Source organism: Centroberyx gerrardi, chromosome 5 (genome assembly GCF_048128805.1).
Source record: "Centroberyx gerrardi isolate f3 chromosome 5, fCenGer3.hap1.cur.20231027, whole genome shotgun sequence".
NCBI classification, from domain to species: domain Eukaryota; kingdom Metazoa; phylum Chordata; class Actinopteri; order Beryciformes; family Berycidae; genus Centroberyx; species Centroberyx gerrardi.
The window spans coordinates 15765236-15792227 of record NC_136001.1 but is presented as its reverse complement, the minus strand read 5'-3'; the positions used below and the strand labels follow the sequence as shown (position 1 = coordinate 15792227).

General features: G+C 42.9%; 1 protein-coding gene across 14 annotated transcripts in view; it reads right to left on the bottom strand.

The window, feature by feature from the left end:
• atp2b2 (ATPase plasma membrane Ca2+ transporting 2) overlaps positions 1 to 4892 on the bottom strand; it is a 63748-nt gene extending 58856 nt beyond the window's left edge. For all 14 annotated transcript variants that reach the window (XM_071897787.1, XM_078283391.1, XM_071897786.1 and 11 more), the window contains exon 1: positions 4694 to 4892. In XM_071897787.1, coding sequence (XP_071753888.1) covers positions 4694 to 4892 — 199 coding nt within the window. The remainder of the gene's footprint in view (positions 1 to 4693) is intronic.
• Between the last annotated feature and the right edge of the window lie 22100 nt (positions 4893 to 26992).

The window sequence follows — 26992 nt, the reverse complement described above, 5'->3', positions numbered from 1 at the left end:
GGGGTTGAAGGTAGTGGGGAGACTGACATGAGGCATGGCAGAGTGGTCAGAAAAACAGTTATAAGGAAGGGAGTGAGAGAGACAGGGGTGAGGATATGAGATTGAGGGACGGTGGATGGGGAGATGGGTGGAAATGAGCGATAGTTCAGTCCAAGCTGGCTACAGTATAAGCTATTAAAAAGGGAAATACTGCTGAATTTCAGGCTTGGAATAGATAATTTCCATGCCCTATTGGAAGTTCCTTCTGTAGGCTATTACTGAATATTTATTACCATTATTACCATCTCCCATAGCCAGATACAGGAGATAGCACTCCATCCCATCACCTTGGTGTGTGAAGACACATTGCAGCACCATAGATGAACAGTAAAATATTTTTAAAAAAGGTGACTGTGACAGTCATGAGGTTGATTTTCTAGGGAGAAGGGTAGATACTCTTAATAACTGATAATAACTTGCTGATTGTCATTTGAGTTCCTACATACTGACTGAACTATTCCATGCAAAAAGTATAACACATGCAAATACTCAAAACTGATTGATGTTCCCCTGAGTCCTAAAATCAAAGTCTAGCCTACAGTAATGCATATTAGAGAAAAAAACAGTCACTACTTCATTTTCAATCTAACACCATAATGCCCTACTTTGCACTCCTATCCAACTGCATTGCCTGAAAAGCTTCCCCCTGTAGTTTCAGCAGGTGTCCAGACTCCTTGCATGTAAAGTACCTTCCCCAAGCACCAGGTGCCTATCCTCGCTTCTCCTTCCCCGCAAGACTCCTCTCCTACCCTCCCTTTCTCACCACATTCAAAGACTATCTATGCCCCAAGCACCTTCTCACCCTCCTGTGCTCCCTACCCTCGAGGACGGGCTGCGCTCTGAGCGGTCTCTCACCATCCCTTGCTCCCTATATACCCTTGAGGACCCACCTATGTGCTGAGCAGCTTCCCTACCCTCCTACCCTGCTCCTGTCCCATGAGAAGCGGGTCGTACCCCGAGCAGCTTCCTGCCCTCTCTTCTCCCTCCCCGCGGAAACTAAGCTGTAGCCCGACATCCCATCTGGCCCCAGAATGACTCCTGCCATTCACCCGCTGGCTGACTCAGCGAAACGCTAGCTTCTTCACCCCGCTGTCACCTACAAGCCAACACATAGGTAACTACATCCTGGGTGCTCGTACAGAGGGAGACAGGCTACTGAGAAAGTGAGAGGGAGCGGGGTGAGAGAGAGAGAGAAAGCATGAACACTGTCAAACTGGATGTGCTGGTTTTTCTCGATTGCAAAAATGATTGCACAGACTTTACCATTGTCACTATCAACGTCAACAACATCATCATATATCTATATATCCTATATATAGAGATTTAAACAAAGATTAGGCTTACACACGTCCCACATTGTTGTCACTGTCGGGTGAAAACCTTGGAAAGTTGACAATATGATATACAAGATTTTCACCCGACAACAGCAATATTTATTTCCAAAAACTATAGCTATTATGCTGTGCTATTGTGTTAATAGCTATTGTGTATCTAGTGATAGGTATTCTAATCTTTCATCTATTCTCCATCTACTCTGCCTTGGTAATGCAGTGTTTGTCGCAGTATACTATACCCCTTTTTAAATGTTAAGTAAGTATATATGAGTTTGATTTCTTATTAGATGTCAAGAAGAACTAAATAAAGATGAATACAATAATAAGAAACATTTTCATACAACAATTATGTCTCAAATTCTGGCTGCTGGACCATTATTTGTGCAAAATTATAATTTGACAAACAATCACCTTAGGGGCAAAGCAACAATACAGCAGTAATGTCCTAAATGCATGACGTGAAGAGTGAGACTTCTTCACTGGCTTCATTTCTATACTTATAGAGCCATGATGTAATTCTGCTGACACTCAGTTCTAAGGGCTACAGTCACTCAAGCAGTGTTAGTATCATGTAAAAGGGCCGGTAGGCTATATGAGGCTAATAGGTCAACCGTGCTGAGGGCCTTTCACTATCGCAGCCCGGCCCCTGGGACACATACGCATTACACACACCACACATGATGACAGCAGGCAATACAGCATACCTTCAAGGATAATTACCATGCTCATATTTCTGAGGTAACATATGTTCTGTGGAGCACACAGGGGGACCCACACAGCATAAACACACACACACCTGGGACCGCTAATGCAAATAGCAGCAGATATCATTAGTTAATTTTCACTTACTTACCAATGAGGGATAAAATAATGCATTATAAGCATGAATAATGATAACCAGGGATGAGAGAAGGGGGCATCCTGCTTGTTAGCAGTGGATTTTAGCCAAAACATGTGCACTCTGTCTCTCCCACTAATAATGATGACTCCTCAAGGACGGAGTTGTTGTTTTTTGTTTTTTTGTTTTGTTTTTTTAGAGAATGAAATGCTCTTAACACTGAAAACTTGAAATATATACTGTATATATTTAACTAATCCAAAAGAGTACTGCAACAGATACGTATATGTCGCACATCCCACAAATACAATATGATGAATTACTTACTTGAAGTTAATTAATGGCACACACACTATATGAGATCTTAGTTTTTTGAATAATCCAGTCTTCATTTACATACATTTTTAAATTCTCCTTAGAGTCTCATTTTCTTTTCTGTATTTTCTTTTTTTTTTGCATGTATCAACAGAGAAATATGAAGAAGTATATTTCTGCACATTGTTACATTGTTTTAAATGAGGTGTATGGTGTAATTATGACTCAGCATAAGAAAGTGGAGGAATCGAAATAGATGCTGTACTGTATATTGCTTTCGCTATTATGCAATGCTTTGAGCTCATGGGGTGCGTAATGCAATTTCACCTCAGCATAAGAGTTAGTGTTGCGTACTGCACTGGTAAAATGTTCAACAAATAAAGACACTTCATGTGAAAATAAGAAAAAATAAATTGTTTAATGCTAATTATGATATTCCTATTTCTGTTTCAAATTCAGTCTAATTTCAGTGTTATTGTAATGCTGCAGGCCGGGTTAGTGTTTTGTACACTGAAAAATTATAATGTTCAAGTATCTAATCAGGATGCCCATAAGAATGAGAAAATGAAATTATTATTTTATATTAATTATGCTAATCTTATTTATATTTCAAAATCAGTTTCGTTATTGTAACACTGCAGGCATCGTTTTACTCTGATATTGCAGATATGATGATGAGCGGTATGGATTATATCCACTGTTGGAGTCAGTGCTTCTATTCTATTCTATTCTATTCTATTTGCATTTGGTTTTTATTAAACTCTGCGGCTGATAACACATTCTTATTGAATTTATCTATTCTATTCTGTCACCGTCTTGCTGCAGGTATTACCACCAGGTGACCTAGAAGTGGTGCTATTGGATGAGGAGGCCAGGAAACACAATCTTCTGTGTCTGTCAGCCTATCAGGTTACAGGTTACCTCTGATGTCACACAGGTGCCTACATGAATACTAATCAGCGATCCCAACGTCAGGAGAGGTGGATGATTTCAACACTGTTATAAATATTCAATACACAGATGCAGTCATTATGGAAGTTTTTTGTTTGCTCGCTGCACTGCTGCCTCACTGTTGTTCCACCTGCAAGCGCATTTGTTTAGGAAATCCTGCAGTAATGCACTGTAGATATAGAACGAAGGGATTTCTACAATAGCTGCAAATGTAAATATTTCAATATCTATAGCTTAAAGAGGATATTAAAACAAGGCTAAGGCGTGTGATAAAATGCATATGAGAGGGATTCTGTGGATTCTGTTGAGTGGACCGGCACCACCGCATGCTGTTATGCAATTCTCCTCTTTTTTTTTTTTTCAATATCTTCTCTACATTCAACGAATGAAAATAATATCACTAATATCACTAAACTGCCCTTCACCCTTTAGAATTAAAAAAGCAGTCTAGAAAAGCAGACATTTGGGGTTTACGCTCCAGAAAAGAAATATTTCCCCTATTTTCCAATTGCTAAACAGAAAAAAAATAAAGTTTAAAAAATGGTATGCCATTGGGTTTGTTGCTTTCTCATTCTCCTCATTCGCAGCCTATAGTCCGTATTAGCAGACGCCACAGCATAGCCCACGTGGCCTAACCTCTACCTTGTTGCCCCAGAGACCTGCTCTCTAATAACACTACGCTTGATTGGCTGGCAGGGTGGGAGAGAGACGGGTGGGAGGGGGTATGGGGGGGTGAGGGTGGGGATGGGGGTGGGTGGGGTGTTAAACTGTCCAGGGAGATTTCTATGCATACTAAACAGGTCTAACACTAGCTGGCTGAGAGAAGAATTTTCATTAGTCCCTTCAAACGGGACTCCCTCCCCTATCTGCTGTTCTGATGCTGTGCTTACGCATGTCTTCAGCTGGTGTACAATGTTTGTGTGTGTGTGTGCATGCTATTACAAATGATTTCAACATCATATAAATCTGATGTAGCAAGTAAATAAAGAATTCATATACCATCCAATAAATAAAATCCTATGAAAATAACCCATCATTTTAGTTTTATTATTCTTATGATCTCTAAGACATAAAATGAGACATACCACATGATCAGACATTGCACACCAAACACACATGTGCGCACACACACACACACACACACACACACACACACACACACACACACACATATACAAGCACACGCACACACACACAGAAAAGCAGAGGGACTCACCTTCCGTGGGCGAGGTTTTCAGCCGTGTGCACAGTCCCTCCAAGTCCCCGTAGTCCTCCTGGATCTTGACCACCGCCTCTGTGCCACGCAGCTCCATGAGCGAGCGCAGCTCCATGACCGAGCAGCCGAAGATGGCTGCATGGTTGCCCTCGTTTCTTTGGTTCTTGGCATAAAAATCGCTGTTGGACATGTCCCCCATGATGTCAGTTAGTCAAGTCAGTTAGATTAGTGTTTGTTATTGCTTAGAGATCAATCAAAAAGCTTGCACAACAGAGAGATGAGCTCACTCTCATCCAAAAAAATCCAAAACAGGAATCAAGAGGGGGGTGAAAAAAAAAGGAACGCCGCTTGTAGAAGAACTAGGCAGATAGAAAGATAGAAAGGGAAAAAAAAAAAATCCCGAGAGGATGAATCGATGAGCAGCTTCTCCGGTTCAGGAGAGAGATCGGCAGATGTCAGCCGGCCAAAAACCGTCAGAGAGAAGAAACAGAAGAAGAGGAGGAAGTGGAGAAGAGAAGAAGGAGAAGAGGAGAAGATGAGACACAAGAGGAGAGCATCCAGGAGAGCGCTGGACAGCCCCAGTGGTCAGGTCCTGAGAAGAGCAATGATGGTGGTTGCAAGTCCTGTTGGTCTCAGGCTCACCACGGCTGCGGTCCAGACCCGCTCCATGTGTGGCTTCCCATTGCTGCTTTTCTGCTGTTGCCACCGCTGCCTCTCTCTCTCTACATGGTGGTCTTCCCCATCACTGCTACAGAGAGAGAGAGAGAGAGAGAGAGACAGAGAGAGAGAGAGAGAGAGAGAGAGAGAGAGAGAGAAGAATTCGAGAGATGAATTCAAAAGAGGACAGAAGGTGAGGGAGAGGAACAGTAGGGGAGAAAGCGACAGAAAGAGAGAGAGAGACACAGAGAGAGAGAGAAAGAGAGGACAAGGATGAGCAGTGCGTTCTCAGGGCAGAGGAGAATGCAGCGGTAGACGGTGTGCCGCTGAAGGACAGCTTCTCCTGGCTGCTGCGGTAACTGTGGCTCTGTCTCTATCTACTGCTGCTGCTGCCGCTAGCCTCATTCTGAGGACACACCGACTGACAGAGAGAGGGAGAGAGAGAGAGGGAGAGAGAGAGAGAGAGAGAGAATATGAAAGGGAGGGAGGGTGGAGAGTAGAGGATGCTCCTTTCTGGTGCAGAGCGGAGAGGAGCTGTGCGCGGGCGGGAGGCTGGGGCTGCTCTGACGACAGAGCGGAGAGGCAGCACGTAACGCTGCACTGTCATGGGGAGGATGGGCCGAGCTGGGGAGCTGCTGCTATCTAGTGCTGTCCCCCCCCCCCCCCCCCCCCCCCCTCTCTCTCTCTCTCTTTCTCTCTCTCTCTTTCTCTCTCTAGCCACTACTCCTCCTCTCTCGCTCTCGCTGACCTCTCGTATGTTGTCACTCTCTCCATCTTGCGTTAATGTTCTCGCTCTACGTCTCTCTCTCTCTCTCTTACTCCTCGGAACTACATTCAGCTGAGAGGAGAGAATTCAGCAGGAGGGGCGTTAGGTCTGAAGACTATAGTTCACTAAATTACTGTTGAGGTAATGCACAGTCAGTGACATTGATTTTGAGCCATTTACACATAGGCTACATCACAGAAAACACCTTGGTGGTTTAAAAAAAAAAAAAAAAAGCCTTCACTCCCCCACGTTATTAGTGAAGTCACCAGTTTCTCACATACTCCCACCTGCCTGACACACACACACACACACACACACACACAGTATATCTTTGCAAATCACACATACATCTGTTGATCTGTAACCGATGATTTATACTGTATTTGTGCGCCCATTTTGATCAATGACATCAATGACCCAGCATGTCACGCTTTGATCCCTTCCAGTAGTTGGGTCAGAATAAGGCTCATCATTAATATTAATATCTAAAGCAAAGCCCTCCCTCTGGCTGGCTTCCTGGCTCACAGCTGCCAGTCGCCACTGCCCACCCACCCAGGGGGAGACCAGGCTGCACGATACAGGGAATCAAACTGCCATTGTATTGTATTATGCTGAAAGCAGGGAATCAATACTAAACATCACAACTGGGGTGGCTCTATTGTATTGTAACCCCCCCCCCCCTTCATCTGTAAGGTATTAGTGTTGTGCAAAGAATTCCTCCTGGAGGTCCTGAAGGAGCAACACTGCAGCAGTGCAGCAAACAAATAAAAAGGGGCACCTGCACAGTGTCTGGCACCTGAAGATGGTACTGCAGTGTATGCAGTTACAGTGAGAAGAAAGAACAAGTCAATCAATACAATGACATTGGCAGCACAACTGGCCACCCCATTCATTCGACAATTCAGTAATCTGTCCATTAATTGATTCATTCATGTGCACCCTCATAGTTAGTGAGGTATTATGGTACAGTCTGCCCTAGACGTGCTCACCTGCTCTCAATCCTTACATGTACAAGTCCAGTTGCAGCCTAGTCTAACACTAATTTTCTGCTTCAGTGAATATCTCCATTAAAAATCTTCATAGTCTTGTTTTGGGCTAAATCTATGCATGTGAAACAGGCCCAAAAGTCAAACAACCTAATGATGTCCAAGGCCCAAAACATATAGACCCAAGGCCAGCAGCTACAATGTTGTGACATACTGTATGTAAATCTAAAACATGCTCTTTGTGACTACTGATTAAGGCACATTCATTTGTTTTTTGACAGTATTGACTATTTTCTCCAGTTTTTACACAAAAAAGGACAGCAGAGGACAGGACTGGACTGGAGGAGCTCTCCTCTTATCTTCCTCTCCTCTGTTTTTTCTCCACCCTTTATTCCTCTCCTCCTCCAGCCTATCAGGTCCAATCAATGTTGGCGCTACTCTCTGCATGCCAAGGCAGACATCTGTGCCAGCCAGACCCTCCAAAACAGTCAAATGAAAGCAAACAAATGCTCTCCCAGGGAATAGTGTGTATGTGTGTGCGTGTGTGTGTGTGTGTGTGTGTGTGTGTGTGTGTGTGTGTGTCCATGTTTGTGTCTGAATGGTTAATCAAGTGGCTGGCTGAGGAGAGAAACTGAATTACATAGGTAATTCTCTTAATAATACTGCACCAGATGGAGCCGCCTGGAAGAGAAAGACACTGCCACCACCTCCTAACCCTAACCCACCAACACCACTCTGTCCATTATAAAACCCAATTCTGCAGCTGTTTTGAGATTTCTTGATTCTTGAGTTCGACTTGTACGTGCAAAATCAGCTTGTTGCAACTTTTTTTAAACACTGTAATAACTAACTAAACAAAAACATCTTTACATGAATTAGAAAACTGAAAAACCTTTTAAAACATCAAAATAATAACAGTATCAAGGATGCTGTTAATCAATTTAAACATGGAAACAATGTTTTTGCTTCATATTTGGTGACAGAGCATCTCCTTTATTTAGATTTACATAACACAATTATCTATTACAAGGGAAAGAGCAGCGATGCAGGTTGCAACAAACTGCACAGACATGGGGAAATCACTATCACTAAAGCATTGGAGAGCAGTTTCGTGCAGAGCAATCAACTTCTGCTGGGTCTCCATATGCAAAGAGTAAGTTTAAGTGAAAAAGTTAAAGAACTCCTTACACAAAGGCTTACAGTGATACTCGATGATGTGTACAATGGCATTCAACACTGAGGTGAACGTATTCAAACAAATGATAGCATGGCCACTCCCCATCTCTGGGTTTATGATTATTGAGGAAAAAAGCAATGTCTAGCTGGCCTATCAAAAGGTTTTTAAGTAAGTCAGAAGCTTTGCAGAAAGATAAACTCCTGTCCTGCAGACACATTCTATCACCAAAAACTATATTTTCATCAATGGTTTAACTTGGCTGGTGAAAGATTTTCAGCACACGGGAGGCAGTGATATCTGTTGGTTACAGTAAATACAGCAGATACAAATATTCTGAAGGACACCAATGAAAACAATGATCAAACCATGTCTGTTGCAAATACACACAAGGTTAGTTACTTAAAAAGTCACTTGGATTTTCATTTAACATCTCTCCAAACATCTATTACTAACACTGCATTGATTTCTACTGGTGACTTAATCATGACCTGAATGGTACTACCTATCCCTCTGTTCAGGCTACACTGTCTATCCATCCATCCAACACTTTCAACTTTACATTTATCCATTTGAGAGTCTGTCTGTCTATCTATGTAGATCTCCATCTCTACCAAACCATACATGCATTTATTACATGAAAATATTTCATTGCAAGACCGTTATTTTACCCACTTAATGTAGTTTTTGATTACCTAGATTAGTAGTTTTCAATCATGGTCCTCGGTACTGCAGTACAATTGCAGTTAATTCTATTTACCTGGCATCCCAGTGTAAATCAGTCCCTACTTCAGCACACCTGTGAACCAATAATGCTGATGATCACAAAGCACAAAATTTGCCACTACTGTGACTAGAGCAAATTGTTTAATTAGATGCCTAGACGCCTTAAACAAGTATTGATCACCGTTATTCCAAAGAGGAAATAAAATGCATTATCCATCTACTGTACCCTCTATAATATATAACGTGATATCCTATTAAAAAATACTGAGTAAGGAGTGTGAGTTAAGTTTAAAAAATAAATGAATTTAAAAAAATCCATCACAGTACAGGAAAACCAGCGAGATCAGCAGGCTACAGTGCATATCTCATACTTGTGACATTCAGAGTTTGATTGAAGCTCCCATCCTTCCTGTAACTCTTCATTGCACACTATCTAACAAAGCTTCATCGTACAATATTTAGCAAAGCTTGAGGTACCTTCGGAAAAAAAACATCCATAATGGTGAATAGTGTATGCAATGCAATGTTTTGAATTTTAAATAATGCAATACTAATTTTTAGAACCATTGCAGTATTTTTAGGACCGTTTAATGCAGGATCTCTCAGTGTAGCTTCCTCTACAAGATAGAACAATCATACATTTTCTGTTCGTTACCAATTATCTAAGGCTGTGTATGTCCAGCTATTCATTATCATGTTGGTGATGTAAGTGACTGGTGGCGGTGGTGTTATATTCTGGTGGCATGCAGCAGCCTATCTTTAAATAACGATGACAAATCATGTGCGGGAGTGGGAGAGATTGAGACGTGGGTTGGAGGGAAATGAGGAGAAAAGAGTGAGGGAGGGGGCTGTATGTAGATAACAAGAGACAACGGTTGAAAGATGGAGGAAGGGAGGGCGGGAGGAAGAGAAGGGTTGAAAGAGTGATAAAGAATGGAGGGAACGGAGAGAAAACAAACAAATGGATGGGGTGAGGGAGAGGGTTAGATAGAGGTGGGATGCGATGCTGATGCCTGGGCTGAGTAACATCAAAGCAAATGATGTACTCCTTTTCAGAATGTAAACATGCACACACACACACACACACACACACACACACACACACACATATACTATATGCACACAGAAAATGGATTTCCTTTTTCCTTGGAAAAGGAGGGCAGCTGTGAGTAGAGCTATTGTTAGCGTTTGCTATGCATTCACAGATGAAACCTTGATGAAGGCAGTGTGTCAAAATGGTTCTTCCTCGCCGTTAAATAATTTGAACATCAAAGAGTGAGCAACTTTCTTTTCCTCAAGTGTTGGGGATATGGAACCTGTTCATAATTTTGTTAGCATCTTGCAAAAACCTTACATCTCCAATATTTTCCATTACCACCACACAGTGTTTCTCTATACTATCCTGCCTACCTCTATGTTGTGTTCTTGCCTGCCTGCCTATCTATACCTGAGTACACACTACCTAAAACACTTCCCTCTCTGCCTACTTGCCAATCTGTCTGCATGGCTGTGGGTGTGCTCCCAATGGCTTGACAGTGAGTAATGAGTAATATAAGATCAAACATCATAGAGAAAGTGCAGATTTTGCATGAATTAACTAGAGCTTTTCATTTAAAATGTGAGAACGCTTAATTGGACTTTATGAACCCGAGTACCATATGCGAACCGCATTTAAAACACGGAGCTCCGTGGCCAGATGCTAAGACCATCTGACCACCGTACTGTGCCATGCAACTGTGTTTGCCCCATGGAGATGAGAACTACTAAAGAAGCAGAGAGGGCTTTTTTATTTTATTCATCTATCTATCTATCTATCTATCTATCTATCTATCTATCTATCTATCTATCTGTCTGTCTGTCTCTCTGTCTGTCTGTCTGTCTGTCTGTCTGTCTGTGTGAACATTACCTGTGTTTCTCTCTGCCTGCTGCTTTGTCTGCCTGCTCCATGACAGGAAAGAAACAGTGTTAATGATGAAGCAGTGTTACAAAATAATTGCTGCTCTCTCTTTGATGAAAAGTGCCTGATCTGGCAAGCAGTGGGCGGTCCACAGAGTTTCTTTTCCTCCGCCATGAAACCGTGTTTTCTTTCTCTCTCTCTCTCTCTCTCTCTCTCTCTCTCTCTCTCTCTCTTTCTCTCTCTCTCACTCTCCTTTACTGTAAAATGTCCTTGAGCACACTGAGACAGAGCTGCAAGCTGTGCCCACTGCACCACTACCAGCACTGACATGCAGCCCCCCCTGGCTGTGACAAAAAATAGTGCAGGAGGACATCATTAGCTGCTCTGCACACCTGCATGTTCATCTTTATCACAGAATGAATTCAGATGACAGATTTCCAAATATTGGTCATAGTTTTGTATCATGACATGAAGAGTTTCATTTCAAAACATGACACATTATTGTTGGGGGGGGGGGGGGGGGGGGGGGGGATGTTGATGCTTAATGTCTCCAAGCAATTTTCAGTTAGGAGGATTTCAAGAATATTCCATATTAAGCTTTTATTTTATGCCAGCAAACAGTTTGCCACCTTTTTCAAAAACTGTATATCTCATTTTGGAATGTTCTCTCTGATTGATTACTTCTAAATTCACCACTGACATGTACAGATTTTTTCATTTTTTATGAGTTTCTGCAGTGTACTCTTTATCAAATTTCATTTTATTTAAAAAAAAAAAATGTGGGAAATGAAACACGAAATACCAGCTACGCAGCAGAATCACTTGCGCAATGCTCAGGGAAGCCCCAAACACACACACATACACACATTAGACAGCAGCTGCTTTGGACACTCGCGCATGCACACAAACTTGTACATAATGTCACATACACATGTACCCAAATATGCAAGTGCACACACACACACAGCACACACACACACACACACACACACAATCTGACATTGTCTCTGAGGTGAATTCTTACATAATGACCAAACGGAGAGCCTCCTTTCAGCCACCATCAGTGTTCTCTAATTGGGTTGAAAGCAGCTGTCATGCCAGCTAAATGCAGCGGACAGAGTCTGACGAAAGAAAAAGGCTATTTCGGAAACCGACGGAGGAACACGAACAGGACTGCAGCTCCAAGTCATATCAGTTTAAAGGCTGAAGAGAAGAGAGAGCAGAGAGGAAAAAAGGAGAGAGACGGAGAGGGATGAGGCAACGAGAGAGAGAGAGAGAGAGAGAGAGAGAGAGAGAGCGCCCCATGCATGCATACCTCCATGTGTACAGTATATGTGCGTGCTTAGCCTCTGCTGGCTTATAGATGGTGAGCTGCTTTTGAAGAAAGGCTGTTGGCCAGGCAACGTGGATTGCTGCAGGGTTGCTGTGCGTTACTGCAGAGTGAGAGCGAGGAGAGGGAGAGGGAGAGTGAGCGAACTGGTGATTACATGCTATAGCTCTGAGATGGCTGGGCTGGAGGACAGACGACACGGCACTGAGTGATACAAGCCTTGGTTCCAGACAGAGAAGCCCTAATGGACCCCGTCTTTCGGTGCCAGCACCTGTGAAAGACCCTCTCCCTCCCTGAGAGGACAAGCACAGTACCTGAATCATATGTCAGGGTGTGAGACCTCAAGCGACTCCCTCCCTCTCTCTCTCTCCTCTCTGATTTCCCCCTGCCTCCCTCGCTACTTTGCTTCTGCTGTGCACACTCCAGTCGTGACTGGTGCACAAATGTCACCTTTCCTCTCGCCTCGGTCTTTTATACTCTACTGCCTGCTCTCTTTCTCTCAATTCAAATTCAAATTTAAATGAGCTTTGTTGGCATTAAATACTTACTACTTGCAAAAGCAAAAAAATTGTTAACAAATAGCCTAATAAGTAAATAATTGAACAATAGAAAATTGCAATTATTCGATCACACACAAACCAAAAGTCTTTTGTCTCTCCTGTCTCAGGTTTTCACAGGATTTTATATAAATGAACTCTCTCTTTAGAATTCCCTCTTTCTCTAGAATGTCTTTTCATCAAAACCTTTTCATTATCTGATAATTTGCTAAATACCGGCCGTTCTGCCCTGTGTACTATTGTAAGGAGTTCTGCTGCATTCACAGTCACCTGAATACCTTGTCCTGGATTTATGTAGTGAGCAAATGGCATTATACAACATGAACAACATTTTGAGGCCATGGAGATGGGTAATATTGCCCGCAGCAGAGATGGGGATGGGCATTAACAACTGGGACAAAATCAATATTGGCATTTTATAGCCCAGCATATTGAATTGTAACAAACACATACTGAAAAATACTGATGGTCATAATTATTGACAAGTTTGCCTATTTATAAAATGTCTCAAAATGTTTCCAGTGTACAGTATAATGGTCTGTAATAGTGTTGAGGGACAACCACAGCAGGCTGTGGTTGTGCCTCGGTGGCAGATTATCCTGTAAATGAGGAGCAGTTTGTCTATCTGCTGATGGGTTTTCCTATCAAACTAGACTCCTGGCCCCCAGAGGATGGTATTTAGCTGTCAATCACTTTGTATGGGAATTCAGGGAGGGGAACTCCGGCAAATTACAAAATAGACATGCTGTAAGGGGCAAGAGTGGAGTACTCACACTTCAGCGTACTGGGAATAATGTATCAACTAATTGAACAAAAATAAAAATGTTTCATTTTATTGTTTCTCTCTAAAGCCTCGCTTATAATTAGAGACCAGTTTGATTACTAATGCCTGTAGTTTTATAAGAAATGCTGAGACTCAATATGTACTTAATTTTTTTCCAGTACAAAAAGCAGAGTTGGTCTTCACAGGAAAGACGACATCATCAACGATGACCTCATGTGCATCTCTGGGAAAAAACACTAAGGTGCAAGCTGCGTTAAATTCTGGGTAGTGGGTATGACATCACCCTGCTGGGTCTATCTTTAAAGTAGCTCCTCTGTAATGCCAAGACTACCAAGGACGACATGATCTCACACCAAACAGCAGAGCTGAACATTCCCCTAAACGGGCTGAATCAGAGCCAAGTACTTGGCATGAACAAGGAAGTTATTTTGGTGTGTTGAACATGGTCTTCACAACATCATTAACAAGATATTTAAGACTTTGCACATTCACAAGGCAAACCACACGGATGGGGCTCTGTGCTGTCTTCACTAACAAAATAGAATATGATGATACATGTATGCGGTGGGGCAATGGCTATGTTTTTTCTTGATTAAAGATTCCAACTTAAACCGCCTCACCCGTGCCTACAGAACGGTTTCATAACTTTACTCAACCTTTGTGAGCCTTCCTATCAATATGTTATCATCATGGGGATAAAGCGGCAGGGGCTGTCTTTCCATTTGTTTCTAGTTTACAGATGACAATATTTACGCCTTCCATGCTCCATGCTTATACCACACTATCATAACCTTAGCCACTTGAACCTAGTTGAACCTTCTTCTGAACGAGTCTCTTCTCATCTCTGTCACCATCTGACTCACTACCTTCAGAGAATAATGCATCGAACAAGTGTATGACTCACGGGGATTTGACTAATACACACCCAGATATATGACACATGGTGCAAACGACATGTGTTATACGGCTCATAGAATAACAATGGCACTGTGTCCTGAGTCTGACGGTTTCTGTTGCTTGAGAGGCTTTCTGACCAAGAAAGGTCCTTCAAAACATATTGAGTCATCCTCATCCTTGTTGAGTTTGAATGCTCAAAGCGTTAGGTTGAAATATTGTGTGTAATGAGGTGGAAACTGTGAACTCGCACGTTCAAGTTTGGGTTTCGGGTGAAATCATAATCATCGCTGTGGCTCTGACTGCTGATAGATAGACAGACAGATAGATAGATAGATAGATAGATAGATAGATAGATAGATAGATAGATAGATAGATAGATAGATAGATAGATACTTAATCTCTAGCATCACATGTCTCTTAATCAGAAATTACTACTGAGTCCTAGACTAAGTCTAGCATGTAGTTTATATGAGTAGAGTTTAATGCCAAAAGAATTTGGTTTTGTTCCACTGTCCATTACTTTTGCCACTGAATGTACTGTATGTTGTGCAGCTGGCAAAAATGGTATTTCAAGAGAGGTTAGGCTGCCTGTGTGTTGATGAGCAGAGGGGGAAGAACCTCTAATCTCTCCTCTCTAAAGGTCATGGAGACAGAAATCTGCACATATGTGAGCGTGTGCGTGTGCATGCACATGGGCATGCTCATATACACACACATACACACACACACACACACACACACAGCATGCAAGAGGTGTTAAACTCAGTCCCAGTGAGGGCCACACTGAGAAATTATACTGATGTGAAGTCTGTGAGATTTATTTATATATTATCTTTAAATACACATATGGCACAGTAGCAGTATGAACTGGAGAATATCTAACCATATGCTTAAGGATATAGACAGGTGCAACAGGGCTGTGCTCTACATATGAGAACTTGTACAAACAAATAACTTTGCCTGTGTCAACAAAAACAAAACTCAGCTGTTTGAAAACGAAAGGAGTTTGACCCCCATCTTCCTCCGTTTGTCTCCCTGTGGGCCAGGAAGCTCACCTCAGATTACTCATCTGTTCCTAGACTTGTAAGCCTTTTTCGTGGAAACACTCTGTTTATGCTGCTGTTGCTTTTCAGCATGACAAGCCGCTTAATCTGTGTCCGGAAACCACCCTGGGATCAAAAAAACATGATACAGCTTCTTACCGTACACCTGTGCTGCTCAATGGGCTGACTTCTTAAATAGGAGTGTGTTCTACATTCACCTGCCCGGTCATATTAAAGGAAAATAAGAATAGCCATGTTAACATGATAAAGCTTCTTTGGCCTCCAGGTGCCAGTCCGCTAAAGCCAGGGACACACTACACAAATGAATAGACTGTGAAAAGACTGACTGACACACTTCAAGACTCACATACTTAATGACTGGCATATTTTTTTTCAGCTTGCATCATAGAGGCACACACACTTGAGGATGAGTTAAAATTTGGAGACGCACACGTAATGACAAGGTAAAGACGGGGATTACACACTACCTGATTTCTAACCCCCAAAACAACCCCCAAATCTCACAAAAAACACAAGCTCTTTCGCTGCTACAATATGGAACCAAACAAACATGAAGGTGGAACAACTTGCTGCTGTATTTTTTTCCCTTTGCTCACACTCAACTCTCATTGGCTATTGCCAGTCTCTGTTAAGATTTGAGTCGTTGACCAGCTCACACTACAGGAAAACTTTAAGACTTGTCCAGATAAAGGTCATAAAAATCAAACGTTTGAAAAAAGTGTGATGGTCTTGATTGGATTGGAAGGCAAGAAATAGAAGTCCTTAACCCTCACAAACTACAAGGTCATTTGTGCTAACTGTCCATTGTGAACGCCGCTAACTAGCACAGACTGAATTTGATCCTGATAATCAGTCATGATGGACATATTGTGGCTATAACTGGGCTGACACAGCGGATAGCATCCTGAAAGACAAATATAACATTAACATCGTAATCCCATATGGACTGACAAACTGCGCTGTGTCAACATGACATTTGTCACCGTACCTGTCTGGTGCAAATCTGTCTGTCTGTCTTTCTGTCTCACAGTCTGCATTTTAACTCTTTTGCCTGCTGATCTGTTTGTGTCTGTCTCTCTCCCTGTCTGTCTGTCTCTCCACATGTACCTTGCCTATCTGCTTGCCTGCCTGTACGTCTGTCTTTCCACCACCTTCCCTGCTTGCATTTAGCTACACCACCTTGCCCGCCCGCATGTCTCTCTCTGAACTTCATCTACTTTGCCTGCTTGCCTCCTGTGCGCACCGCCTGCCGCTCTGCCTGCCAGTGGATCGTTATATAACGCCGGAGTCTTCCTACAGGGGGAAATTTGGGGTCGGGTAGCTTCCTATATGTCGGGTGGGGGTTGTCATGTGTCTGAGGGGGAATGGGTATCTGTAAACAATCTGTCAGTGTGTTTCTGACGGCGCCGGCGGCCACACGGGGCAGACATCTGTCCTACAACAATAGCTAGCGAAACATCTGGCCCTGGTAATGCCTTTGTCCCATTGTTTTGAAAGAACCACTGGTTCAGGCACAGAGTGAGGAGGGCTGATACTGGTGTTCCAGGATTCACTGAAAAATAGGACAACAGGCACAAGGCCTAGAAAGATAGACTAGGAATAGAAAGAGACACAGGGATGTTATTCTTGCTTTGAATACAGCTGTCTACAGGGAGATAAGGATGAAGTGAAATGGTGTAATATTCGGCTGCAGTACGCACGCAGCAGAGCGTGTCTATCGAACTGTAAATAGAACAAAAGAGAGGGCTTACAAAAAGATTCACCGGTAGCCATCTTAGTCCACCAGAACACTTTTATCCTGAATTAGTGCCCGCTGCAGTCTATTCTTTTTTAAATGTTGTGAAGCTTGAACTGAATAGGCGTATTGCGGTATGAAACACAACTCGTATGCCTTAATTACTGGCTACCAGATCATACCTTACACATTCTGATGGCTGAAAAAATTGGATTTTTTCTAACCATTTGTCTCTGAGTTAGAGGAATACTGTAGCGGCATACACAGTAAAAAATGGTGTTTATGTTGGTAGAGGTGTGATTATATCTGTGAATACAATAGTCTATGAGAAGGAAATAAAGATACAAGAACAAAGGTATTATATAGATGTACCCAATATATTCACAATGTAATGCAGATGTAAATAGGACAGAGGGAATAGTTTTACCTCAGGCGTCTAAAAATCTAATTAAAACAAAAATAATCTTGTAATATGGCTCTACACCACGTATCTCCCTATTTTTTTTTGTAATTTTTGCGGGATGAATGAGGCTGAGTTGTGATTACAACTGCACTGTTTGTACTGCTTTCATATTAATTATATTTATACTATATTCTCCATACTCACATTTATATTCATGTATTCATTCAGGTAGACCACACACAATACACATGTGCATACTGTACACATGCGCACATGTACACACACACACATATACACACACACACACACACACACAGGCAAACACACCAAATGCCCACTCGTGCTGGCACACACACATCTACTTTCAGCAGCAAGCAACTGCTGCAAGGTCATTGGAAGACACAAAAGAAAAAAAAGACTGGTGTGTGCCCTCTCCTTGCTCCAGATGAGCAAGTAGAAATCATGAGGGAGTTATTGGTCTAATTAAATTCAACACATGCACGATAAGTGTGCTAGAAGGAGAGGAGAGGAGAGGAGAGGAGAGAGAGAAAGAGAAAGAGAAAGAGAAAGAGAAAGAGAAAAAGAAAAAGAAAAAGAAAGAGAAAGAGACATACAGAAAATTGTGATTTTTATCTATCAAGCATATAAAAGCTATTCTGCTAGCTACAATTTTGCCATTTTACCCCCAAGCACACAAATTTCTACCGAGGGTTAATCCTTTTTTAATATTCTGATATACTCTGACAAATACCTGACATGTATGGACAAATTATTATAGAAAATGTGATGTTTTTGAGGTGCCATTCTGGACTTACACCTGTAACAAACTGTGTAATGCAAATGTAGCTAAATAAATAAATGACCAACCTTCTTTATAAGGGGGGTCGTCCACAGAGGTAAATTAGTACAAGTGAGCTGGTATTAACAGGACATACGCTGATGTCACCACTATTATTGGATTTACTACTATATTTTTGCTCCTTACTAGAGGAATTGCTGGGACAGTTTTTTTTTTTTGTTTTCTTTTCAGCAAGCAGAAGGGCAGAAGGGGCAACAAAGTATCTTTTTTTTTTAATCCTTACATATATTTGTTAGATACAATCTGACTACATTACAACTAATTACTTTACATATTACTCAATTAAAGGTGAACAGTATTTAAAGGCAATACCTCAGCTGAAAGTCATGATAAGGAGAACAGTCCATGGCCTGATTTTGAGATTTTGAGGACAAAGAAGCCAAGGTTTTGAATAAACGCATGCGGAAGCGAAGGTATTCAAGCGCGCACATTAAATAGTCCAGATCTGAATAGGATAAGCTCAAACATGTGGATCTCAATCCGCGAAAGACGAGCACAACTTCACACAGACTGACTCAAATCCTTAGTCACCCACATGTTTTCTATCAAACATCTTCAACCACTCACCAGCCAGCACACTAAAAATAGAATGATTGACAGGGCAGAGGTAGAGATGGATAAAAGCTATTAGTCACTGCCTCTCACACACACACACACACACACACACACACACACACTTGCATGTGCACAAACACACACTGTGCTGTCAGACTGTCACAGACCGGGTGACTGGAGCTTGAAGCCTTTTCACCTGGATAAGATCAATTAAAAGAACACAGTGGCTTATTGCTAGACCCAGGGATGTGACATGTACAGTCAAATCAAGTGGGTGTCAGTGTCAAGTGACCGTCTGCGGTTGCTTACAACCCATCTTTCAACCAGTCCTTTGATCATTTCCTGATTGAGATCACATCCCAGGAGGCGGTCTCTCCAAAATGCGTTTCTTTGGTAGAAGAACTGTGAAATTTCCTCATTGGGAAACTTTTGGTACTGCCATTTTTTTCCTTTGTGTTATATATACATTTCTCTTTAAAGCCGCACCAGGCAGCTTCACGTGTTGTCGGCTCCAAATGGCAGCGAGAGGTAACTGTTTGAAAAATTTGAACTTCAATACCCAGAAATCGTAACTTGGCGTCAGTAAACTGCACACACACGGCGCTCATGTTTACCAGCCTGTCATGCTTCAAAGGATGCCAAAGGGATGAGAGAGGCAAAAGATCTAATGTTGGTGAGTCCAGCTCTCTCTGGACGGAGCGCTCACTCACTCCTGTTTAGGAGAAAGATTGTGTTTTGCTCTTAAGTTTTGATTTGTCACTTCTTGTGGGCGGAGAAGTGCTCATAAAAATCTTGCCAATGCTGCTTTACCATTTTGAACGTTTTATTTTTTAATTCCAACGGTAGAAATAACAACCTCAACAGATTTTGGGGTGCAAGGGATTATGGTGAGTTTAACAGTCTCAAGCTATCCAGGAGTCTAGTGGTATATCGGTTTGTTTAAAAGGAAAGACTTTAGTAACTTTTGCAGTAATATGAACTATCTATGCATGTTTTTGGCTTGTTTTGGCTTTAAAAGTATGTAACATACAAGATAGAAAGAAAGAAAGAAAGAAAGAAAGAAAGAAAGAAAGAAAGAAAGAAAGAAAGAAAGAAAAATAATTCCTCTATGACTGTAGCAAAAAAAATATCTGAAGAACCACATTAATGAGAAAAGGTCTCGCTTTAAAAAAAGAACTGAATCCCACCACACTGCGTTTAAATATTGGGTTGAATTAGAATAAGAATTGAATTTAAATCGAGCCCAGCACTCATGAGAGCCCTCCCTCTCTCCCTCCCTCTCTACTGCCTCCTATACTCATCACTCTCTGTCATCTCCTGTCCTCTCCTCTGCCTTTCTTTGCCTTCGAGGAATTCTTCCAGCAGCAAACAATCTGAAAAATCACGATAAGCTACTTTTATGTTACCAAGCATCTTTTCATTACCAGCAAAACCAAATACAAAGGAAGACAAATATATTTAATGCTTACCTCTCCTTGGCCCAAGTCTTTTATCCAAGACTTATTTAAAAAAAAAAAACAATTGTCAAGTCTGCTTTACCGTCATGTTTGTCGCTATGCTACACAGGGGTGATGATGACACAGCAAGTTTTAATGCATTGCGACGTTAACAGATTGTCTGCACTGCATGAGATATGGCAGTGCAGATCAAGGTATGGATTTTCCTATAGACAGTGCCTATTTTTTTTGTGTGCACCCTTGTTTGACAGTAAATATTGACATGCTACTCTAATTAACCCTATGACTATGTTGATTCATATATGACTAAACTTTACTTTATGTTGATTCATATTACTGTATGTGCAGTATAAAGTCTAGAGTGAAATCTGTGTTTTGTGTTTTTTTCTTTAACTTCAAACAGAAAGGGAAAAGCTGGTAATTCCAAACTGCAAGCGAAGGCCTATAGTAAAAGTTCATTGCAGTAACCTTTTAGCCTGCTAACTGGCCTGCTAGATGATAATTCAGGATGAGTACCTTGCTCAGTTACAGATAGTAGTCCAACATGTCGCTGCATGCTTGCTGTACTACTGCTGCCTTATACAGTATCATCCAATGAGAGGTTTAGAAATTCAACATTTTGTTTAATGGCATCACAAGACAGCCTGCATCTCCCATTCCTCTGGTTCTCTCTCACTCCATCCCACTTCTCCTCTCCCTCTCCAGTCTGTGTGTGTACTTTTATGCATGAATTTCTGTGTTTGTGTGTGTGTGTGTGTGTGTGTGTGTGTGTTAGAGAGAGAGAAGGAGAAAGAGTAAGGGAGAGAAGGGCAGAGAGAGATGGAGATGGGGATGGATTGACACCCAGTGCGCCCTGCGCTGCTGTGCTGTCTGGCTGTCTTGGTGCAGTGGAGCTGTGGTGATGGTGGAGGTCACACAGTCATCCCAGCCCCAGCGGAGGCACAATCAATTTCCTCTGCCTGCCTGACTGACTGACGGGCTGGCTGACTGACTGACAGACTGACTCACTGACAGGCTGGCTGACTGATTGAATGAATGACTGACTGACTGTCTGGTTGACTTAGTGGCTGGCAAATGGTCGGCTAGTTGAATGACTGACTGCCTAACTGGACTGACAGAGCATGGGAACATAGATCTCACTGTTGAACCAGTCAGTTAACAGCCAAATGATCAACAAGTCAGTCAACCAGCCAACAAGCTAGTCAGTCAGTCAGTCAGTCAGTCAGTAAGTCGGTCTGTTGATCAGTCAATTGGAAAGCAGACATTCAACTAGCCAGCCAGTAAAATTACCATTGACCAGTGACAGTCAGTCAACTTCTGTAGTCAGTCACACAGTCAGCCAGAGAAGCAGACAGTCAACAGTCAGCGGGGGAGAGCTGATAACGCTCACTAGTCAGCCAGTCAGTCAATCAGTCAGTCAGTCAGCATGTGAACCAATCAGTAAGCTGAATGTAGCGAGACAACTAGCCAGCAAACGCACATGATCAATGACAGCAGCGACACCAGCTGCTTTGACAGAACCAGTCAGTAAGAGTGAAGAGAGGCTGCAGCCTGCCGACCTCACGCTGTCAACAGAGAGCTGGACTGAATGAGAGGTGTGCTTTTGATAAAAAAAATAAAAATAAAAAAAAAAACCCATTCAGCTCTGTCCTGAAATGCAATCATCCAGAGAAAAGACAAGACAGGAGGATTTTGATTTCTCTTAAAGTCTGAGTTTGATATACAGCATGCACCCACGCACTCACACACACACACACACACATATGCAAACACACACACAGATCTCCAAACATGACTCCACTCTGCGGGAGAATTATTTTTAGCGTGGCATGGCAGGGCGAATGGGGCTGAAACCCAAGGCAGCCAGGGGAACAAGCCCATAGAACAAGAGCACATTCCTTATTACTGATCCCTCTTTCTCTCTCTCTCTCTCTCTCTCTCTCTCTCTAACAGATCCCCTGTTCCTTAACACCGACTTGCCTGCCCGGATACAGGTGTACTAGTCCATGTTCCACACACCCACAAATCCACATATATACACACACACACACACACACACACACACACACACATACGTACACACACACGGCACAACATACAGTATACAGCTACATACTCACACATCACAGCCTCACAGCATGCGGTGGATTTACGCCAGTGGAATCATAAGCAACTAATGAAACCAGCAAACAAAGATAAGCTGTTCTTTCATGCGAGATCACATTTCAGACAAAGACAGACAAAATGACAACAGCATTTACTTACATGGCAGCAAGGTTATCACCACCATCACCGTGATGTGAAAATCCCCCCTCCGTAAAATGACACTGCAACGGTACATGCAGCGGCGGACTAACCACCACAGCGGCGTGCGGTATGTGTGAGTGTGTGTGAGTGAGTGTATGTGTGCGTGTGTGTGTGTGTGTGTGTGGAGACTCGCTAAGCTGCACTCTCACTGCTACTGCCTCAGCTGGGGCTGTCTCAATGCACAGCCTGTACCATGTCGGCAGGCGGCAGGGGTGGGCGTGTGTGAGTGTGTGTGTGTGTGTGTGTGTGTGTGTGTGTGTGTGCATGTGTGTGGGTGCGTGTGTGTTTGTGAACAGTGCTGCAGACCAGAGAGGCTACTCCAAGGTTGACAAGGCTTTTCCCTGAGTGGACAGAAGGATAGAGATAGATGGAAAAAATAGATAGATGGATGGATGGATGGTAGAGAGAGGTAAAAACAGGGTTGACAGACACAACACTATCCTTTCTCTCTCTCTCTCTCTCTCTCTCTCTCTCTGACATTTTGCCCCCCAGGGAGAGCAGGAGGTCCAGTGCAAACACACAACCTCATTTCAGAAACGAGTGAGGAAGAGAGAGACAGATAGAGAGAAAGAGAGGGAGAGAGAGAGAGAGAGAGAGAGAGAGAGAGAGGAGGAGGGACAGGGAGATAGGAGAAGAGGAAAAAGGGAGGGGAGACAGAGACAAAGAGGAGAAGAGTGAAGAGAAGAGGTGGATGAGGGGTGGGGGGGGCGCAGGAGGAAGAGTGGGGAAAGGAGGGAGAGAAGGAGGGATGGAAGGGGAGATAGAGTGAGAGAAAGGGGGGAGGGGGGAGCAGAGAGAAGTGGGGAGGAAAAACAAATGAGAGAGTGAGAGAAAGATGGAGGGAGTGAAGGAATAAGAAGGGGAGAGGGGAGCTTTCAAGGACGCGCATCGTGGTCAGGCTCGTTCTTGTCTTGAACAGATCGGGACACCCATAAGACACACACACACAAACACACACACACGTATACAAGCTCACCCCAGCGGGCATGATGACTGCAGGACATACTGCCTATGTTTGTGTGTGTGTGTGTGTGTGTGGCTCATCCGCCTATGACACACACACACACACACACACACACATACACAAACACACCTGTTCTGTCCAAGCCAGTCGTCTGCTCTATCCAGCCAGCCAGCCAGGAGAGGAGAGGATAACAGCTTTGTGTCATGTTGCCATCATATCACGATCCCACATCTCATCCTGTCACAGCTAGCAGGGAGAGAAGAGAGAGATCACACTGCCATCTCTCTCTCTTTCTTGTCTTTCTTCTTCGGTTCTCTCTCTCTCTCTCTCTCTCTCTCTCTCTCTGTTCTGTCACCGTCTCTCTCCGTTTTTTCCCCTGTAACTTTCTCTGTCTCTTGCTCCCTCTCACTCTCCTTTCTGCGACGACCCTCGCCCCCATCCCCCACCCCGTCTCTCCCCTGTTGTGTCACAGGTGTATTGTGTAAATGTCAGATGTTGGACAGCGCTACTAGCAGAGAAGGCAAACAGTCCCCCACCCCCCCCCCCCCCCCCACCCCCCACGCACACACACTTCAGGTCATTCTCACCGGCATGAATACACACTGAGCTGAGCTGAGCTGGGTTGAGTCTCAATTCGGACGCAGCCGATAACATCCACAGCAAAGCGGTGTGGCGACATACCCATCGCCTTGGTCTCATTTTTGACTGCATGCTACGACACTGCTGCTGCACACGCTTGCCCCACTCCAGAGAGAGCAAGTCCTGGCAATCAGCTATTTGAGAAGTTTGGTTTGTTACACAATGCCTATTCAGTTCTACCTTACAGCAAAGAGAAAGAAGACGCTGCAGCGGTAGTCGCAGCGCTAATGCAGAACAGCTGAACGATGGAAGACTTGATTCTGTCATGGCGAACCCTGTCAAGCTGAATCCTGCTTGCTTAGCAACAGCTTCAACGACTGTGAACATCCCAGTGTGACTGGCACTGATCTGAGATAAACTTTTACCGCAGAGCACCACTTTCAAGAAATCCGTACTTTCAACCTACTGATTAGACTTTTTGGGATCAAAAGCAGAGTAACTGTTATTGCTGCTGAGATGTGTTTGTTTTTATATACTTAGGCTGTAGAGGCGGATTGTCTCATTAAGGACACCGAGAACATTTGTGATCTAATCTCATGAGATAAAAATTCAAATAGAGGTCAGTCTTACAGTCAAGATAAGCTGGAGAAAAACGGGGGAAATTATTCAGCATAGCAACACCTTGACTCCAGCATGACCAGGAGAGCACGGCTGCTGTGGCAGCTGCAGCAATGCAGGTGGATAGAACAGAATAGAATAGAATAGAATAGAATAGAATAGAATAGAATAGAATAGAATAGCTAAACACAGTATTGACCGTTTTGGCTTATACGTTATTGTGATGACTTGGACTAGCCTTTGATAGTGATAGTAAAAGAAAAAAAAATCAACATCCAAAATGCCAAAACAGAAACTTTTTTTTTTTTTTTTTTTTTTAATGAGTGTATGTGTTTGCAAATTATGATTTACTAGTGGGACGATGTGAGCTACAGTAGCCTATGGTGGGGTGTGGACTATAGAAGTGAAGGAAACCAACTGTTAAGACCAATTATCCAGGACAAAGCAGAGAGAGAGAGAGAGAGAGTGAGAGAGGAAGAGAGAGAGAGCAGGAGCTACTGTATGTGTGTGTGAGAGAGAGAGGGAGGGAGCGATACAAAGAGAGAGAGAGAGCAGTGATGGGGATCAGAAGCAGGCCCTGAATATCAATGCAGCACGTCTGAGAGAATCCAGGGCTGCAGTGCACCAAAACCTGGGAGAAAGAGCAGGAGAGGACAATAGCATCACGGGCAGCCAGAGCTGGAGGTCTACCACTCATGCACAACGAAGACAGCAGTCCATCCATACAAACTGTCACCCTCTCACACCGGCCACATGACTCATACCCCATCATCAAATCGCACCTCACTTGCTTTTCCTCCTTGACCAAGCCAAGGGTCAGGTCCAATTTGAGATTCAAAGAAAAAACAAAAAAAGTACACTGTGAACTTTGATCTTCACAATGTCTGTGTTGTACACTCCCAGTGTTGAAACGTACAGTGTACAAACTACAGCACATGTCTCATTAGTATGAAAGACAGCTTCTCCTCACTGAAACGCTGCAGGTAGGCCAATTTTAAACAAATGATGCAGGCACGCCTTCATACTAGAGGAAACACACACACACACACACACACACACACAGACACCTACACACATGTAGCTAAAGAGAAATTTATGCCATCAGTCTTAATTAAATGACATTCAGTCAAGAAGCTCATTAGACACACTAGTATAATGCTCTCTCTCTCTCTCTCTCTCTCTCTCTCTCTCTCTCTCTCTCTTCCTCTCTCTCTCTCTTCCCTCCCTCCCATAAAAACTGCATTTCCTTCCAGGAGGAATCTGTTAACCTATAAAGTGCCATGTTTACCTCAGGTCAATCGGACATCTCATATCCTGGTCACTACCCCCCCAACCAATAACCATTAACCTTATTAATTGAGGAAGGTTTGGACCATCTCCTGAGTGCTGTAGTAATACAGGAGAATGGATCTGTGTGTGTGTGTGTGTGTGTGTGTGTGTGTGTGTGTGTGTGTGTGTCTGTGTGTGTGTTAATAAGATGACCTCCCAGAGGTCTCTAGCCTTTCTCTGTGAGATCTCACCGTCTCTCTGGTTGTCACATCACAAGCACTCTCTCATCTAATTTATGGTCCTCGCATGCTGCATGCCTTTATTACTTTCTAGCAATAATTTAGGATGATTATAAAGAGTGCAAGCACAATGTCCATATCAAAACCATGTGTTGAGAGTACGGGCGCTGTTTTTTAAAGCACTAAAGATGTGAATTTGAGGGAGGAATGGGGGTTTTTGAAATGGGACAGGATCAATGCGACTTGAATAGTAGGCTATGAGGATCAAATGTATAATACATTTTTTTTTATTTGTTGGCAAAATTGCTCATCTACATTGCCTCAAAACATTGTCAATGTTCATGAAGATCCAAATTAAATATATTAATCACCTAACATTGCCATACCTAAAGATCAGGACTCATAGTACATACATGGTTTTTAGTTTCTCACTAAATTACTCAACATATTTTTTATTTATCATTCCTTAAATTGCT